Source organism: Equus przewalskii, chromosome 25 (genome assembly GCF_037783145.1).
Source record: "Equus przewalskii isolate Varuska chromosome 25, EquPr2, whole genome shotgun sequence".
In the NCBI taxonomy this organism is placed as follows: Eukaryota; Metazoa; Chordata; class Mammalia; order Perissodactyla; family Equidae; genus Equus; species Equus przewalskii.
The window spans coordinates 11122509-11141682 of record NC_091855.1 but is presented as its reverse complement, the minus strand read 5'-3'; the positions used below and the strand labels follow the sequence as shown (position 1 = coordinate 11141682).

Below are 19174 nucleotides of genomic sequence, written 5' to 3'. Positions count from 1 at the left end.
AACATCTGGCTAACAAGTGAACATGGAAGTTTGGGGTCCATTCTGGATTTTTTTAAATAAACAAAAACCTAAGCAATTTACTGACTTTCCTCTTCTGAGAGTCTACTCTGAGTGACCTGTGGGAGAAGCTAAAGCTTTGAGAAGGTCCAAAGTGGAGTGGTGGCTGGACCCATGCTGGTGGGTAGGCAGAGAGGAGAAAAGGAGCGTCAGTCTTCCCCAGTTTAACTTCCTGACATTTTCCTCTTCAGCACGGTCTCTGGGGCTGCCTTGGCAGTCTAGGTGGGGGTCAGGCTTTCTGAAGATGCTTAGGAAGCAGAAGCTCCCTTTGGTCCCCGTTGTTTCAGCATGCTCCACAGCCACTCCCCAGCTCCTAAGAGTATTCAAGCAAGGAAGGCGTTCAGTCCTGTGTTTCTTACAAGGTGGTGGTAATCTGCTGTGTGGCTGTGTGGCAAGGTTGGAGAGATTGGCCGGGCATTTTCTTTCTGAAATTTAAGGTCCTGGAGTGAGGAGGAAAATGTCACAAGACCCAGATTTCAGTCCTGGTTCCACCTCGAATGCTGCTTCTGTGGAGGTCAAATCAATTTCCTGTTTTGTAAAATGGGGACTGTAGTACTTTCCCAAGGTTATTGTGAAGATCAAGTAAGATGAAGTTTATGAAAACTTTTTATTAATAATAAAATGCTAGGTAAATATTAGTATTTATAAGAGATTTTCTTGGTAATAGTAATATTTCTATCCTTTCTGTTCTCTCAGCCTGTTCTGGGCCCCGTTTCTTCCTTCTTAACCCCACCCTCCTTTGTCTTAAAAGGCCTAGGTTGGAAGAAAGAGCCAGGAACCAGGGAAACTTGGCTAATGCTTGTGCTTGGAGCTCTTGGCTTGGTCCGAGAGACCTAATGCCCCTGGGGATGAAGCCCTAGGCTGTGTAGATCTTTCTCCTTAAGGCCATCCAGCCAGGATCCCAGCTGTGTCTCTGCCATCCTGCTGGGTGACCTGGGAAACCAAAGAAACCAAAGGACCCTGAGGCCTTGTTAGATGCTCTTCCTGGTGTGGCAGCTCTTAGGGTCCTTCTTCAGTTAGTGACCCATGGTTAGAAGACGTGCATTTGGTTAACTGGACTCCATCTTTTCTGCCTCTTAAGTCAGCTTCCTCTCAGCTCCAGAGGAAGTATTCCCTGTTCTGCCTTTAAAACTGTTCCAGCTCTTTCTCCCTGGGCCGAAATAAACAAGCCATCTGGTTATTCTGCATGGAAACTGCCACGTTGGTATACAAATACGTGACCTCTCTCCAGAATGAATTACTTTGGATTTGAAACGGCAGATCAGCCTGTCTAAAGTGAAGGGGGAGGTGGATAAGAGAAGGCTACAGAAGGCTCCTGGAAGGGAGTGGATTTGACCTTGGCAATGCCACGGGGAGGGCTGGGGGCCCAGCAGGAATATTTGCCCAGTAGGTCCCTGGGCAGATGTTAGCTCTCAATGTCAGTCTCCAAAGCTGGCTGCGCTTCATGAGGTTAAGAAGCCTGAGGCTTCTTCCTGAACAAGGAGCCCTTCTCTGCTTTGATGACTGCCTCTGGCACTTTCCTACTTTGGGGATCTGCTTTGAAGGATTAGAGGACGGGGAGAAGCTGAAAAGCCCAAGTTCTTTCCCTTCAAGAGGTTCCAGCCTTTGTGTTTCAGTAAGAAGGCTCCCAGTGTCTCCTTAGAGCCACCTCGTTGTCGCTCACACCCCATTGCCTGTCCTTCCCCTTTTCGTACTGGGAACCATTGGGTAAACATTTGTGGCTGTCTGGATGAGGGATGAAGCCCTGCAGGCTGCAGGGAATGTACCAGCCAGAATGCCCGCCCTCTGTGCTCTTGCCCCTCCTCCCACAGGAGGCCTCTCGCTGCCTGTGCACCCCCTAGCACCAGGTTGTGTACCCCAGTGATTTGGGTGAGGGTGCTGCCTCAGGGCAGATGTGGCCCAGCTGGGAGAGAAGGGCAAGGATGAATGCAAGGGAGAGATGCCCTGAAAAGAGAACGCCTGTGCATTAGCTTCCTTCCCACCCCCTGCCTTACGCACGCACACAGCTCGGCATCCCAGCATCCCGAGTGCCGCCCGCTGCGTGATTTCCAGCTTCTTGCATCTGGCAGGTTTCAGTGCAGAGAGCAATCCAGGGCCTCCTGAGAAGGCCTGTGAGAAGGAGAGGGCCTGACATGTCCTTTATCTTCTTTGGCTTGTTGAATAATTGCTAAGGGATAGACTACACAGAGCTCCCTTTTAAAAACAAAGTGCACAAAATTGTGTAGCCCACTCTGGTTTTGGCTTTAAATCACAATCCAAGTGATGTTTCAAACTAGGGATGCACTTCCTTCCTGTGTTCTCGCTTTGTAGCCTTCTTACTGGAGGTGAGACGAGGCTGAGTGGTGAGGTTGGTTGAGGACAGTTCAGGGGACGCAACAGAGCAGGAGCTGCGCTGCGGGCTGCGTCCCTGTGCTCTGGAGCACTTCATTGCTGCCACTTTGAACCTTGAACGTCCTCCAGACCCTCTGTGCCCAGGCCCCAAGCTTGAGTTCTGTGACCGGCAGGTATTCCATCAGAGCCTTAGGACAGTGGCCCTCAGACGCCGCTGCCTGCCGTCCCCAACCTTGGCTCCCTGGGAACTCCCCAGAGAGGGTGGCCCGGGCACCTTCCTGACTTTGGTGGCAGGTGATGCTTGGCCTCTCCCTGGGCTTCTTTCCCCACCTGCACCACGATGACGCTGAGCCCAGGTGCCCCGGTTTCACCATGAGGGTGGGGTGAGGGTTAGCAGCTTCTCGGCAGCCTAAGTCCACAAATTCAGATGCAGCTGCTGGAGACCAAGGCGTCAGGTGTTGATGGTCTGAATGTCTTCTTAAGCTACTGTGAGAACAAAGATGGTGTCATTAGTGAGAGGTTTTTACAATGTTTTCTTCTCAGGTTTCAAAACATGAAATGAACTTCTATTTAAAGACTATATATTGGAAAGATGTACTATTCGTGAAAATATCTGTAATCATCAGTAATCATTTTAATGTACTGTCAGAAGAAAAAAAAAATTGGCTCAGCAGCTTTCTCTTGGATGTGAGCCATTGTGAGTTTCCCCGCCCTCCCCCAAGACAGGCCACAGCGCTGACAACTCTGCCGCTTACCTGTGGAGACAGACCTATGAGAGAGGCCAGCGTGCCACATGCACTGTGTGGTCCAGGGCACTTTCCCCTGACCAGGACACAACACCTTCTCCCATTGTCCCCTCTCCCCTCTTGATCAAAGCTGCTCTTCCTCCTTGAGAACACTTTGCAGAACCAAGGCTGTTCCCCTTCTCTGGTGACTGCTATCTATCATTGTGAAGATGCTTTATCAAATATTAATACATGGAGGTTAATAATAACCCTCCCCGTGCGGTGCAGTCTGAGTGAGCCATGTTAATAGTCTCCTCCATCTTTGGGACATTTCTGTGGGCTGTCAGCTTTGTTCCCAAGGGCAGGCTCTGACACCAGGCCTTGACCGTGCTTATGGCTCCTGGGAGCAGCAGCCACTCCGCCACCCTCCACTGCGCCCCCCTGTGTGCTGCTTGGCTGAAGAGGTGCCTAGGGTGTTGTTTTCAGAGCATCTGTAGCAGTTGTTCAGGTTCCCATTTTGTCATGTCACTGAGAGAGAATGACAGGGAGGCTGCTAGCAGCCCAGGCTCTGGGAGAAACTAGATCAACCAGGGAATCTCATTTTACAGTCTGGTGAGATGAGGTAGATAAAATAATCACACGTGTGTCTATATACATATAGACATGTGCATAATGACAGATTGCAGTAAATGCTATAAAGATTTACTGAGAACTGTAAGAGTTTATAACATAACCTGCAGCTTACATCTCATCCAAGGCTGAGTAGGCACTTGTCCTGTGAGAGCATGAGGGGAATGGTGGGTGGATATGCAGCTGCAGGCAGGAGCCGCATCACAGAGGGCCTTAGGCCATGGGTATCTTCAGGGGCCTGGCAGGAACCAGCAGGAAACTCAGAAGGGGTGGCTGAGGAGTTTAACGAGGGGATTAGTTGCAAGGGAGTGGCAGGGTTGAAGGTCAAAGGGTGGGAGCCTTTAGCAGGGAGAGCTGTAGGCTCTTAGGACTGGGAGTTGCAGCCTTCAGTAGAGGGCCAGAAGGATGGAGCCACTCCCAACCCATCGAGTGCTGTTCACAGGGAAGCGACATGGTTAGGTTTGGGTTTTTAAAGGTCACTCTGCCCTCACTGGGGAGAACAGGTTGTGGGGAGGCTGTGCAAAGTCCGGGAAGGAGAAGGTGGCAGCATGAGCCAGCTTGGTGGCCACAGGTGAGGGGAAAGTGGTCCACCCGGTGATACCATTCTTCTGTCCTGCTGCTATCAAGGGCTTTCCCTAGGTAGGTGACCTTGGCCAAGGCACTTTTCTGCTCCTCAGGTCCTCAGTTTCCTTACCTGTCAAACAAGGGCCTTGACCCAAATGATGCGCAAGGCCTTTCCAGCTCTGGCGACCTGGGAAGAAGCCCCTTGTGGAGCGGTGCTGACCGCGTGCCAGTTTACCCAGAACCCCGGAGCTGTGCTTCCTGGCTTGGGCAAAGGGAATTGATCCTTTTTAGCAAATCAGTGGATTCTCCAGAAATTCTCTCTGTTCATTGAAGTCTAGTCTGAGGCTGAGTCCTAGACCATCCTGACCTCTGGCCTCATGTTCTCAGCCAGCGTGCTCTCTCCATGCAGCCACCACCTGCATGAATGGTAACGGTGATTGGTGTCTGTGTGGCTGCTTAGTGTTCTGGGTGCTTTTTATCTAGATGATCTTGTTGACCCTTCAACCACTCTAAAGTAGGCAGGGGCTAGCTGTTACGATTCCCCTGTAGAGATGAGGAAGGTCACACCGCAGGAAGTGCCGAGACAGGACTAGAAGCCCAGGGTTTTAAAATCATCCCAGTGCTGTTTGGGCTACCGCACCTGGGCCCTCTTGAATGTCCTTCAGACCTGCATTATCTCCTCCTTCGCGCCTACCCGGGAAGCCCCTTCCCGTATTTCCTTCCACCGCCAGCCTCTTGAGCCTCTTTGATCAAACCCTCGAATTCATTTTTACTTTTGTCTTATAGCCTCTAAATACTATCACCTGCCAGGGCCAGCTGATCCTGGTCCTGCACTGTTGTCCAGATCAGATCCTGTCATGTCATTTCCATAGTTCACATGTCAGTGGTGTCATGCGGAGACTTCTGCAGCCACCTCAGAGCTGGTTTCCCTGGCTCTGGCCTCACACTTGTCCAATCCCATTTACATGGGGCAGTTAGAATCATTGTCCTCCAACAAATTTTTAATGACGTATTGCTTTACTTAAGAACCTCCAGGCTCTTCTTTACTAGAGTATAAAGTTCAGATTCCCTATACTGTCTTTCGACTTCTTGGCTCTGGGTGAGTTAACTGCTCCTCACCTTCAGCCCTCAGACACGCACACTGTATACACAGTCACACACACGCACACCTGCCGGTTTCCACCACAGGGGCTTTGAACAAGACCCGCCTGCCTTCTCTGCTGTTCTACAACTATTATGGTCTTCAAACTTCAGGTCAAAACTAACTTTCAAAAAAAATTAATTTTTTAAAATTTAATCTAGTCTGTGATAACTTGTTTTCTTTCCCTATAACATATAAAGACCCTATTTTATTTAAAAAAACAGTAGGATGATTGCTTTTATATCTTTAAGTATTTTTATTACACAAAAATATATATTTAGTCTTGATAAGATTAGAAAAGCAGAGAAAACTAGAGACATTGTTAGTGTCCCATACAGATATTTCAATGCCTATAAATATATGACTGTGTATATATATGTGTAAATTTTAAAATGTCTTTATTATTATAGTCCCAGAACCTTTTTCACTTACCATACATTTTGAATATTTTTTCATGATGTCAGTAAATGTGCAGATTATTATTTTAATGATTGTACAGTCTTCCTTTGTATTAATGTACCCCAATCTAGTTAACCAGCATCTTAGTGTTCAACTCCAGTCACTTTTAAAGTCAGTTTTATGTGCTTTATTCTTGCATTTGCAGGTCTATAATAAGCATCCTAAAGTTCTCTTTTAGAATCAGCCCTAGGTAGACTTTAAATCCTTAAGGGCAGGGGAACCGTTAAGTGCCTATATGTGCTGGGGACTATTTTTGTTCCATTAATGTCTGTCTATTCTTGTGCTCGTACCACACAGTTTCATTATTATAACTTTATACTGTGCTTTAATGTTTCAGAGAAAAAAACACCTGGAAAGCTTGGTCACCGTTTATTAATCTTCTTTTTTGTAATTTTCCTAGCTATTTTTGTTTATCTTTCCAATGAATTTTCTAATCATTTGTCTCATTCCCCCAATTAACTATGTAATTGTATATTTATCATATATATTATAGGCAATTATATAATTAAATCATGTAATTTAAATATATTTAAAATAATATTAAGTATATAGATTAATTCAGGGTACATGGACATCTTTATTAAACTGATAAGAACATATATTACACTTGATCTTAGCCAAAGGCTGAGAAGCGATAAAACTGGCATCTTCGTGGTGCTGTTTTCCTATTTGAGAACTGGGAGTGCCTTTCCATTGGTTCAGATCTTTGGTGTGTCTTGGACGCCTTTTAAACTTTCTTTATATAGATTTTGCACACTTCTGTTTACATTTAAGCTGAAACACACGGTTGTCGTCTTATCAGTGGGGGCCTTACAAGTTAGTATTTCAGGAAATGATCCTGCTACACCTTCCGTGCTTCCTTTTCCTCTAGAATTAAATCTAAGCTTCTTAGCCTTTCACTCGAGGCTTTCACATCCAGTTTAAAACCTCCTTCCACGCGTTTTCTTCCCACCTGTAGCTCCACAGCAGCCCCTCAGCAAGCTCGGTCCTCCGGCCTCTCTGCTGGGTGCCTCCAGTCTCCTGCCCTCCTCCTCTGCCACCCAAAGTGGTTTTCTTCACCAGGCCCCTTGACTACTCCAACTAGAAATGACCTCTGTCCTCTTTGACCCCTGGCCATTTATTGTGTGTGTCATTTATCTGGTAGTTAATCCAATCTGACCGTGTGACAGATTTTGCATTGTTAAAATGAGCTGCCCTTTCTCCCTTGTGCAGCTGCGAGTTAGCTGCTTGTAGGTTTGTGTCTTGTTTCCTCAGCTAGACTCTGAAGCCCTTGGGGACAGCGAGCCTGCCTGTGCTTCCCTGTGTGTTGTGGTGGTAGTCATAGTGACAGTAACAGTGATAGTAACATTTACGGCCAGCTTTCGGTGTGCCAGGTACTGTTTTAAGCACTTTCCACGTATGAACTCACTGATTAATGGATAAATATTTGAGAGTTTTGCTATTGTGGCTTTATTTGACCTCAAACTAAACCTTTGAAGGGGAATGTAAAAGAAAGGTCACCTGGCTACCTAGACAGTAATTCTCGGTAGTAGTTGTGGTCAGAAAGGAAGGTGAGTTTTCTGGGGGAAGCCCTAACATGTAGGGAGGAGTGAGGATGGCCACAGCATGGGAAGGAGGTGGAGAGGAACTGACAGGAATGGAGAGGCCCTGGGCTTGTTGGCGCAGAGGCACGGGTGTTTTCTGAGGTTCTGGAGGCTTTGAGTCAGGCCCTGCTGGTAGACTTGCCTCGTTTCCTGCACTGGACAGGCTAGGGCTCTGGAAATAAAGCCTGGCCCCTGGCAGGGCCTTGCTGAGGCCTCTTTTCCACAGGGGGTCCCTGCAGGATGGCCCAGGTCCTCTGGTGACAGCAGGACCAATGCACAGCCGCCTCCCCAGCCTGTCTGTGCACCCACCTCTGGGCCACCCACCTCTCCTGCACTTGGAAGACTCCTGATGGGCGACTGGGGCATGCTGGGAATGAATGTGCTGAGCGTGCCAATGTGGAGCAGCCGGAGTGAACAAGCTAATGGAGTTAGTCCCCACCCCCGGGCCTTTTCTGTCCTTAGGATCATTATTGGCCTCACGGTATCTTTCCCACCTCTTAACACTGCAGGTGTTTCAGGGTCCTGGGGATTCTGGGCAGTTTCACCCCAGCCTTCACGTAAAAGGAGGCTGCTCGCCTAGGCTCTGAACCTGCAGCTCTAACATTCTGAGGTCTCGGAGGCGGCCTTGGTGTGTTGAAAACTGGGGAGATCTAAGGGTGATTTATGTGCACTGGTACATGGGCCGGCCCAGCATCCTAGAATGAAATTCCACATCCCCAGCTAAAATCACCTCCTTACCCTTTGCCAATCACAAATAAATGGGTCTCAGCACCCATGCCCTGAAATTTGGGGATTCTTAAAGACAAGAAAATAAGAAAGGGCTTTACTTTTTTGAGACACTTACCTCTAAAGGGGCTCAAAATTTCAGCCACCGCCGATTGGAAGGGTGAGCCTCTTCAAGAACAGATCTGATGGGGCTGGCTCTGTGGAACCCAAACATGCCCCAGAATAAATGCGATCGCTTTCCATCCACTATATCATCAACACTTTAGTTACAATTTGCTGAAGCTGTCCTTGGAATCAGGAAAGTGGTTACATTTGCAGCTGACACCAGAGTAAGGGAGCTTCCCCTTGAAACTTTGCCCAGAGGCCCAGAATGAATGAATGCCTTCCTAATTTTATATTTACTTAAGATTTGTATAGTCAACAGTAGTATTTTTCCTCTTCCTTGGAAGTCTTATTTAGATGTCTGTCATAGAATTCTTTCTATGTGACGCCAGCACTCCTATTTATTATACAGTATGTCTGCCTCAAGGAGAGGCAATATGTCTGCCTATCCCCTCCTTGAATTCCCCGCCTCCACCCAGAGCCCAGCACCTAACGGTTATACAGTAAACATTTGCTGAATGAATGAATAAGTGAGTAAAGGCCCTAAGTTCCTAGCACTAAAATAGCCACGCAGTATGAGAGAATTGGATGCTGTGAGCCTGAGGAACCGCCAGCTTTATACCCTTGAGGCCGTACTGGCTGGGCAGCTCTTTTTGTTGTTGTTAAATTAGATATTTAATAATTTACGAAGCCAGCCCTTCCACAGTTTGGGCTCAGTTGAGCACACGTAGCCCGCTCCCACGGTGCAGACTCCTACTGGCTGGGCTGCTCTGAGTCTGCCCTGGCCCCGACAGACCCCCACGCTTGCTCCCCAGGGATCCTCCCTGGCCAGAGGCTCAGCTGACTCTCCCGGGTCAGCTCCTGCCTGGAATCCTCAAGCAAAGTGCCCTGAAGCCAGTTGCCACAGACTGTTCACTAAACCCACAGGACAGGGTCACTCCTCTTCCTTTCTTCTCCCCCTTCGTCTCTGTCTTTTCTGCCACTCTCTTTCTTTCTTTATTTTTCATGCCTCCCTCTTTATTTCTGTTATCCCAGCCATCTGTCCTCTCCCCAGCATGTTCAAGCTTCCCAGCCCTAACTGGACAGGTTACAGCCTTTATTTGCACAGAAGTGCTAAGCGGGACCCCACCTGAGCTGGTACAGAAGCCTGGTTTGGGCTGATGCCGATTTGGGGTGGGGGGTGTCATGTCATGTCAACTTCTCAGGTCTGAAGATGGAGAACCCTGCCTGTCATCCTGGGGGTGAGAAAGATAGCATAATCCATGGACAGCCCCCAGCCAAGCCTCCATGGTCCCTAACCCCGTGTGGGTCGTCCACTCCCATAGTCTCACTCTTTCCTTGCTCATCATCTCCTCTACCTACCAGGAGCTCCTTGAGGACAGGCAGTTTATCTTACTTCATGTATCATCAGGCTAGCACAGGCCTGCCACCAATAGGAGCCGAATAAATGTCTGTGCCGTCAGCTACACTACAGCTCTGGAGCACCTACTGTGTGCCAGGCTCCAGGCCTTGGGGATATAGAGTGAACAAGACAGACAGACTTCCCTGGGCTAAAGGAGCCCAGGCTTGCAGGAGAGACAGACAGACTTCCAAGTAATACGAGTGTGAAGTGAGACAGAAATGAGAAATGCAGACGGAGGGGTCTGGGCACACAGGGGAGACCTGACCCAGGCTAGGGGTCAGGAAAAGCTTTCTGGAGAAGCACTGTTTACACTGACTCCTAAGGGATGATGAGGAGTTGGGTGTAGGGAGTAGGGTGGGGTGGAGGGGCCAAGAGAAACCATTCTGGGCAGAGGGAGTATTGGGTGGATGGGTGAACCTGGCATTGGAATCTGAGCTCACTGGCACAGTGGTAAAGAGCATTCTGACGGGCACAGGGAAACAGATGGCTGAATTAGGGGTGTCTTGATACTGTGCATAGAATGTGGTTGTGGCATTACCTCTTCATTGCCCCACTCATGGCACGTGGACCCCATGTAGCCAGAAGGTAACACCCTGATCACAAACACTCCCAGGAAGGGGGTGGAATAGATCCATCAACCTCTCTGCCAGGGATGAGGGGACTTGGGATTAAGGTAAAACCCTTTGGCCCCATGTTATTGTACATTGACCTTGCCAACCTTGGGTACCTGACCCAGGACTCTTTCCCCCCACAGATGAGCGGGAAGTTGTTCAGAAGAAGACCTTCACGAAATGGGTGAACTCGCACCTGGCTCGTGTGCCCTGCCGCATCACGGACCTCTACAGGGACCTGCGGGATGGGCGGATGCTCATCAGGCTGCTGGAGGTGCTCTCTGGAGAGACGCTGGTAAAGCCCCTTTCTGTGCTGTGGCTCCTTTCCTGGGGTTCTGGACTGGTGCTATGTCCCCTCTTTAGGAAAGACATGGTCTGGGGGTATCTCCAGTTCTCACGGCCTTCCCAAGCTTTCTCTCTATTCTTCTGGAAGGTTTCAATACTTAATGAGGCAAGGTGTCCACTTGGCTGACTGGGTTCTTTGACCTCTTCTCAGAATTTCTTGCCTCCTCCTGGCCACTCCCACCCCTTCATGCTTCTCCCAAAAGCCGTGCTAAGCTCTTGACTTTCTCCACCTGGGGTCTGGGCATCTGTGGCTGCCCTGCAGTGGGCCCACCCTCAGCCTCCTCACACACACTAAGTTGGATTCCATTACCTAGCTGGAGAAATTTGCATGCTTGGAACCAAGAGGAAAGCATTAGAAGATATTTTCCTATATGTTCTATCACTCTTACAAGTGGAAATTTATTACAGGCCCCTCAGTTGTAACCTACCTGGCAGTAATGTTGCACCTGAGGAAGAACTAGATTAAGGTTCATGTTTTGCTCAGATATTTCTATTGTGACCTTGGGCCTATCACGCAGGACCTTCTTTGCCTCATTTCCCCCACGTGTAAAATGGGGGAAAAGATACCTGTAACTGATGAAGTACTCTAAGATCCTTGGTGTTTGAATGAAAGGTCCTACCTTTTTCTGTTGCATTTTCAACTCCAAACTGAAGTCCTGCCTCTTACCTTGCATTGAAAGCCCACTAGAGAGAGTGACCACTGGAACCCTTCAGATCATGTGATTACTCATCAATGGTGGTCCCCTTGAGTTTTGGCTGGGGTCATTTGGGGATGGAGAGAAAGGATTATGGTATGGACTTATTATCAATCACCAAACTAAAAGCCACTCTTATCACCAACTAGCAGTAAATAGTTCTTAGAACTGTGCCTGGCACACAGTACGTGCTCAGTTAACCATCTGTTGTGTCATTGTGTTTGAATGCCATCTGTCAGCCCTCAGAAGGCTTTGCTCAGGCCCGGGTGTGGTACCTATGTGGACTGGTTGCAGAAAGAATGGGGTTGAAAAGTGTCAAGGAATGAGCGTAGGAGTCAGGGTTTGGGCAGGAGGGTGGAAGGTGGATGCTGATGACAGGAGCTATGTCCAGCCTGTAACTACCTTTGGGGTGACCACTCCACACCCGCGGGGGCCAATGCTGTCTCTCAGCCAAGGCCCACAAAGGGGAAGATGCGCATCCACTGCCTGGAGAATGTGGACAAGGCCCTGCAGTTCCTCAAGGAGCAGCGTGTGCACCTGGAGAACATGGGCTCCCACGACATCGTGGATGGCAACCACCGCCTGGTCCTGGGCCTCATCTGGACCATCATCCTACGCTTCCAGGTGGGTTCTGGGGGTGAGGAGGCAGAGGGAGTGGAGGGAGCCTCTCTGGGCTGGACAAGGCTTGGGAATCTTACAAAATGCTGAAAAAGTGTGAGCATTTGTGCACGTTCTGGAAGGCTAGAAACCTGTCCAGTGGGACGATGCTTGTAGGAAGGAGTGACCATCTTCAGCATCGCGAATCACAGAAGCTCAGGGTGAGCCGTTCTATCAGTAGTGTAGTCTTTTGAGGGAGAGGATAGAAATTAGTGGCTGGGCTGAGATCTGCCTGAAAGATCTACTTTTTTTCTCTCTCTTTTTTTAAATTGAGGTCATAATAGTTTATAACATTGTGAAATTTCAGTTGTACATTATTATCTGTCAGTCACCTTATAAATGCGCCCCTTTACCCCTTATGTCCATCCCCCAGCTCCCTTCCCCTCTGGTGACCACTAATCTGTTCTCTTTGTCCGTGTGTTAGTTTCTTCGCCGTATGAGTGAAATCCTACGGTGTTTGTCTTTGTCTGGCTTATTTCGCTTAACCTAATACCCTCAAGGTCCATCCTTGTAACACAAGGTCCAGGCATAACTTTTTGGTTTTTGAAATAGTTTTATTGAGAAGGTGCAAAAACAGTGCAGAAGATCTGCTTTTACGTGTTTCAGTCAGAAACTTTTCTCTTCCCGCCCTGAAATTTAAGGTTCAGATTGTTGGTAAGGAAATTAGAAGGTGCGAGAGAAGGAGAGCAGGGTTTTCCACCTGCTGGTTCAGGGACAGAAAGAACCCAGTGGGAGGAGGGAAGGGCAGGGAGGAGGAGGAGAGCACACAATTTGCAGACTGAAGATCTCATCTAAGTGGTCTTGGGTGTCCAGTCTCACTCTGTGTGGATACATACAATTAAAGAGTAATAACAGCAGAATTGAGAAGAATGGAAAGGCGGGAGGTGCTACTAATCAAAATATAATACCTTCCAATGTCTGTGTTGTTCATGGCCTTGCGGGGCATCATATCTCCCGAGGAGGAATCAAGGTGTCTTGTCATTTATTCTCAGCACCCTGTTAGAGTTATCAAGGTAGAGCTGTCTCCTCTGGCAGAGGATGCTGTCCCTGTACCGTTGCAGCTGACTAAGGCAGGGAAAGAGGCCCTGGGAGGCAGGGCCTCAGGGTGTGGTGTTGCTGCAGGGCTGGCCATGCAGATGGGATGGCTGTGGAAGAGGAAAAGAGGGAGCCTTCCAGGGAGAGCAGCAAGGCACTGAGCCACATGCAAATCTAATTCCTCTCCCTCTTGTTCCTGCACCCCCAGATTCAGGACATTGTTGTCCAAACTCAAGAAGGTCGTGAGACGCGCTCAGCCAAGGATGCGTTGCTGTTATGGTGTCAGATGAAGACGGCAGAGTATGCCCTGGGAACCAGCCACTACCATGTCCCTCCCCCCTTGCTCCCTGCAAGCATTGTCGTCCCCAAGGGACATAGACATCATCACCCAGAACTATAGCAGCTTCCACGTAACTGATGCAGAGTCTATCCTGACCTGATTCTTTGAGGCCTGGAATACAGGATTCCTTTCCAGCATTGCCTGGGTCAGACGTAGGGTCTATTGGGTGTGAGTCTCTTGAGCCCACCTTATGGGGGAGCCTCTTTGTCTGGCTTAACTGCTGCCCTCATGTTGAAGCAGCTTGAGAAGGGATGGGTCCATTCCTTTCCTGGTATATTGGCCCCTCACTTCATATACTTGTTTGGGACCCCAAAAGAATTGATTTCTTAGGTCTTAATGTTTCTCTTGGCTGCAGCTATCCCCAAGTCAAGGTCACTGACTTCACCACCAGCTGGAAAGATGGCCTGGCCTTTAATGCCCTGATCCACAAACACCGGTAAGAGGGAGGAGGGGGCTGTGGGAGTGAGGCAGAATCCCTGGGGGTATTTCGACACGTTGCGCTCAACCTATAGATTACAGTTCAAGCTTCTAGTCATGCCCACTGTCCCCTCCCCACATGCTGACGCTCACAGCTGCCCCCTGCTCTGCTCCCATCTCCTCCTTCTACTTCTCCTGCCGAGCTGCCTGCATCTGCCAGTGTCTTTGCTTCATGCCAGGCTGCCCTGTTGGTGGGGGTGCTGTGGCCATTTTCTTCTAATAGTCTGGCTTCATCCCCAGGCCCGACCTGATTGACTTTGATAAGCTGAAGGACTCCAATGCCCGACACAACCTAGAGCATGCGTTTGACGTGGCTGAGCATCAGCTGGGCATCATCCCGCTCCTGGACCCTGAAGGTGAGCTGCCACCCATTCCTTTACTGTGACAGTGGGAGATGGTGCCCACTGTGCTAGAGGGAGTGCCAGACTGTCTAGGCCAAGTGCAAGGCGAGCTGTGGGCACAGCGAGGGGATGGTGGCAGGGCCTGGGCTCCACCCGAGGCCTGCTCTTCAGGTCTAAGTTGGTTCCTGACACTTTGCTTGGCCCAGGAAAAGTGTAGTAGTCTTTGGATCTTTCTTTTTTCTTCTTGTGGTCCTAATATGGATTTCATCCTCTCGCTAAAATCACAGACCCATTACTCTTCCATTCTTGCCCACTGGTTGTCACTTGTTGCCTATAGTTGAATTTCGTGCAGAGGAATGGGAGATAAACCGTCTGAGCTCTGCATTTCTGACTTCCATTTTGGTCCTGAGAGCACACCCTTTTCCCTTGCAGATGTCTTCACAGAAAACCCTGATGAGAAATCCATTATTACCTACGTGGTAGCATTTTACCACTACTTCTCCAAAATGAAGGTGCTGGCGGTGGAGGGCAAGCGCGTCGGCAAGGTACCCAGCTGTTCCGTAACCAGACTGTCACCTCTGTTCCCTGTTTGCCACACCCAGGCCCTGAGTGAGATGTTCCCTTTCCATCCTGAGAGCTTCATGTCTGGTCCCAGCTGTGGTGGGGTTTGTGGATCACCCCCGCCAACTTCCTCTGAAGCCGGGCATTGCCAAGTTCCTGTTTCCCAAGCTGAGTTCCAAAGCAAGTTGATGGTCTGTCCTAAAAGTTGTCATAGCCTGCAGCTCTGAGCCTGTTTTCCACCCTCAGACCCAAGTCTCATGAACATTTCCACAGGAACAAAATGGGCTTTTATCTTCTGATTTATGGTGGATTCAGGCCCCTTAGGTGCCCATGGTATACCAGGCATCCACCCCACTGGACAGGCCCTCAGGCCAGATTCCTTTCCCCTCTGGGTCCTTAGCTCCTTGAGCACAGGAACCATTTCTCATTCATCTTTGTGCACCTGGTGTTTAGCAAAGATGGTGCCTGGAAGCCCTTAATTTCTAATATGCATTTTAAAATAAGCAAGACCTTGGCCCCTCTAGGGGCTGATGTCCTAGCACAGTGATCTTACCAATCTCTTGCAGGGTTAAGGGAAGCGGGGAGCTGCTCCTGAGCTCCAAGCAGGACCAGCTCCCTGCTGATGTTGCCAGTGCATGAGGAGGACTTCACCCACTGCCAGTCCACTCCTTCCGCCTTAGCCACAGTCTTGGGCTCAGGGAACAAACCCAACATAGAATGCTCCAGGGCCTGAGAGAGGGAGCCCACCTTGATTGTGGTCCCCACTGTCCTTCTGATGACTGAGTAACAAGGTGATTTCCTAGGTAATTGACCATGCCATGGACACTGAGAAGATGATTGAAAAGTACAGCGGGCTGGCCTCAGACCTGCTCACCTGGATCGAGCAGACCATCACTGTCCTGAACAGCCGCAAGTTTGCCAACTCCCTGGCTGGCGTCCAGCAGCAGCTGCAGGCCTTCAGCACCTATCGTACCACAGAGAAGCCGCCCAAGTAAGGCCCTGGCACTCGGGAGGGTAGTCAACCGTGGCTGAGAAACCAACTGCCAAAAGGTAGAGCCAGGCTCTGGGCCTTGAGAAGTGTATCTGGGAGGCGTATCCTAGAGGTTAGGGAGCTTCACCTCTGTCGCCTAGTTCATCCCTTCCTTGCCCCCCTGCTCCTGAGCCGTCAGCCTATAGGAAATGGGCATCGATGAATAACCCCCAACTCATAGCCAAAGAAAGTCCTTTCCCAGATCCCTGAAGGGGAATAGGAGTGAAATCCCAGGCTTCCGAGTCTCTTAAAGAACCAGTGCTAGAAAGTTCCTCTCTTGTCTGTGCACTGAGCCACAGGTTTGTTTTCTGGTAATGACCTCTATTCTCAGCCCCAGAGCCCTCAGTGTGGGGGCTTTTTGATCATCAAGTACATGCTTGTTTTTCTCTCCCCTCTGTCACTGCTCATCAGTAGAGCACTTAGCTTGCCTCTTGGGAGGCTGCTTCACTCCAGTGTGTGCAGGGCCTGCACACGTGCACACACAATGCACATGTGCTCACACACACACACATACACATCAGGCATTCCAGCTCGCCTACTTTTAGCTTGTTCAGCTCTCCTGAAACCTATTTCTAGCTCCTCACTGGTACCTTCTGCCTTGTTCCTCCCCCGCTCATCTTCCACACTCTTCATTCATGACTCTCAAACAGGGAAAGGTGAGACACAGAGTCTAGAATGCACTATAAACAAGTAGCTGATTTCTGGTCTGACACTAACCCATTTTTAAAGTCCTAAATTCATGACAGATAACATCCTCTGTGCGTCTACTAGGCACTACACACAGGGGTGATATCTCTTGGCTATGTAGGTTGCACCCAGGGCCACAACTCTCTTGAAGTGCCTGTGAGCAGTCAGATCTATTAGGCTGGCCTCAGGGTGGGGACCCTGCTTACACCCGATCCTCACCTGCCATGTGGAGGATGTAGAAGTGGGTAAATACCTGCATTCATGCAGAAATGTGAAAGTGCCCAGTCACCTGGAGCTTGGACCCCAAGTTCCAGGCATCCATCCTGCTGCCAGTTCTCATCTCCTACACCTGAAGTCTTCCCGGAGCCCAGCCTTTCCGCCTCCCTGGGAAGGATTTGGCCTTCAGGGCTTGTCAGGAGAGCTGGCTCATTAGTACTCAGATGAAAGTTGCTTTCAGTGCAATATGTTCCTATGCGGATAACGCTGCTTTTAAGCTTTTACTGACTCACTCAATAAAAAACTGACAGAAGTGCATCAGAAGCCTTCATCATTTGCAGAACAGGGGAGAGTTTCTTTCTATCGACTGGTAAAACTTGATATCTACAGGAATTACCAGAATACTGCAGTTAGCCATTCCCCTGTGGAAGCAAATGATAAGCAAATGCTGTGGTGGCTGCTGTGTTTGCTCTGCTTTGTACTGTAAAGACTCACCCCCATTAGGTCTCTGTTGGCGCGGATGATAGATGCTTTAGAAGGGAAGTAGACCTATAGACCCCTTTACTTTTCTTGTTTTTAAGGGAAATACGCTTTGCTATCCAAGCTCCAAGATTCCAGGGTTCCATGCTGACTTTGGCAAAAAAATTAGCTCTTAGGATCTTGACACAAATCGCCTTTCCTCTGCTTTGTTGACAGGTTTCAGGAGAAGGGGAATCTGGAGGTCCTACTTTTTACCATCCAGTCCCGGATGAGAGCCAACAATCAGAAAGTGTACACGCCACATGATGGGAAACTAGTGTCTGACATCAACCGGGTATGGCAGCATTTTCCATTACATGTTCCAGTGGGTTGGCTGAGTTCCTGATAAGGGCAGAGGGAGTGGTCACTGGACAGGGTTAAACCAAGCCACTTTCTTTGGTGTTATTAATGGCACCTGCTGGCTATTTGAGGGCACTGTCTGAACCTAGTTCTGAGAAGTCCAACTCCACCACCATCCATCAATTCAGCCCCCTATTCAGATGCCCAGAATCCATGTTTTTAGAGCCAAGTGTATAGCCTATTCTCTATAGAACCTTGAGTATCTTGGAGTATGGAATATTAACTACCCATAACAGAAAGGAAATGCCTTATGCCATTTCAAAGGTGTGAAGGCTTAACACCCCACCTGGAAGTTCAAATAGAATAGAGATAGCCATTCAGTCAGTAAGAATGTACTGAGCACCCACAGAGGAAACTAACATTATATTAGGCCAAGAATCTGAGGCAGGTGTAGGGGAAGAGGGAACTGGGAGGTCATGACCAGTGCTCCTCGACCTTTGATCGTCCAGACATGAAGGGCAGAAGGCTGCTCTGAACTTGAATCTGCCACCACCTCTCCCGGGAGCATGATTTCTGAAATCACTCAGTGTCAGGCGAGAGGTGGAACCCCCAAACCCAGGTGTTCCTCTTGTGCCCCAGGAATTCTCTGTCCCTCCTGCAGGCCTGGGAAAGCCTGGAGGAAGCTGAATATCGGCGAGAGCTGGCCCTGAGAAATGAGCTCATTCGGCAGGAGAAGCTGGAGCAGCTGGCCCGGCGCTTTGACCGAAAGGCCGCGATGAGAGAGACGTGGCTCAATGAAAACCAGCGCCTTGTGGCTCAGGTGGAGGGGCGGGAGGTGGTCTGGGGATGGCAGGAGAGGGGAGGCTTTCCAGAGCCGCTAGCAGTCAGCTGGGCTGCAGTCCAGGCTGGCTCTCAGCAGCAGCAGGATAAGCCTCTCGCAGGCCTTGCAGCCCTGCTCCCCGTGACTGGGGGGGGACCAAGATTCACATCAGGGGAAGAACTCTCCAGGATTTACTAAGTCTCATTTTTAGGAACAAGCATCACAATCCAAAAATGACCCTGAGGTTGTCTTCTGTGAGCCAGGGGCATCAACTAAAGCCAGGGATCGAGTTGACATTGAACACTGGTCCTCAGGGGACATGATGAACACAGAGTGCGCCTCGTGTGTGTCAGACATGCCTTCTGGACTCTGACCTCTAGGACAGTGTCATATTTCACTAGCTAAAAATTGGCCCCAGGGCTGATTCTCCATGAGAGCACCTGTTCCTTCCCACTTGGAGCTTGGAATCAAATTAAATTCCATCTAGAAAGGGGAAAGCGAGTGTTCTGAGAGAATTGGAGGGTGTGCGTGCACCCTAGATAGCGTGGGGGCAGGCCATCTGTTTACAGCTGCGTGGAGTCCTGGGGAGAAGCCCCTTCCTGCCCAGAAGCAGGCAGGTCCACTCGAGGCAGGGTGGTGAGTGCCAGCGGGCCTCAAAAGGGCTCAGTTGGTAACAACACACAGCATTCCCACACGTGTGGCACAGTGAGCAAAATCTTGAGCTTCTTTTAAAGGTTCTTGTGAGACATTTAGTTTCCAGAACTTAGCTCTGATAAGATTGGCTGAAAAAGACGGCAGGACTAACTCCTTGGGAATGGGC

At 49.4% G+C, this 19174-nt stretch overlaps 1 protein-coding gene and 1 pseudogene across 6 annotated transcripts in view; one reads left to right on the top strand and one right to left on the bottom strand.

Annotated features, from left to right (window-relative positions):
* Positions 1-19174, top strand: part of SPTB (spectrin beta, erythrocytic) — a 114434-nt gene that overhangs the window by 54483 nt on the left and 40777 nt on the right. For all 6 annotated transcript variants that reach the window (XM_070593722.1, XM_070593718.1, XM_070593719.1 and 3 more), the window contains 9 exons: positions 10475-10626; positions 11822-11995; positions 13272-13363; positions 13759-13839; positions 14121-14236; positions 14654-14766; positions 15586-15773; positions 17412-17529; positions 18196-18354. In XM_070593722.1, the coding sequence (XP_070449823.1) occupies positions 10475-10626; positions 11822-11995; positions 13272-13363; positions 13759-13839; positions 14121-14236; positions 14654-14766; positions 15586-15773; positions 17412-17529; positions 18196-18354 (1193 nt within the window). The remainder of the gene's footprint in view (positions 1-10474; positions 10627-11821; positions 11996-13271; positions 13364-13758; positions 13840-14120; positions 14237-14653; positions 14767-15585; positions 15774-17411; positions 17530-18195; positions 18355-19174) is intronic.
* Positions 6422-6543, bottom strand: LOC139079463 (U2 spliceosomal RNA; annotated as a pseudogene).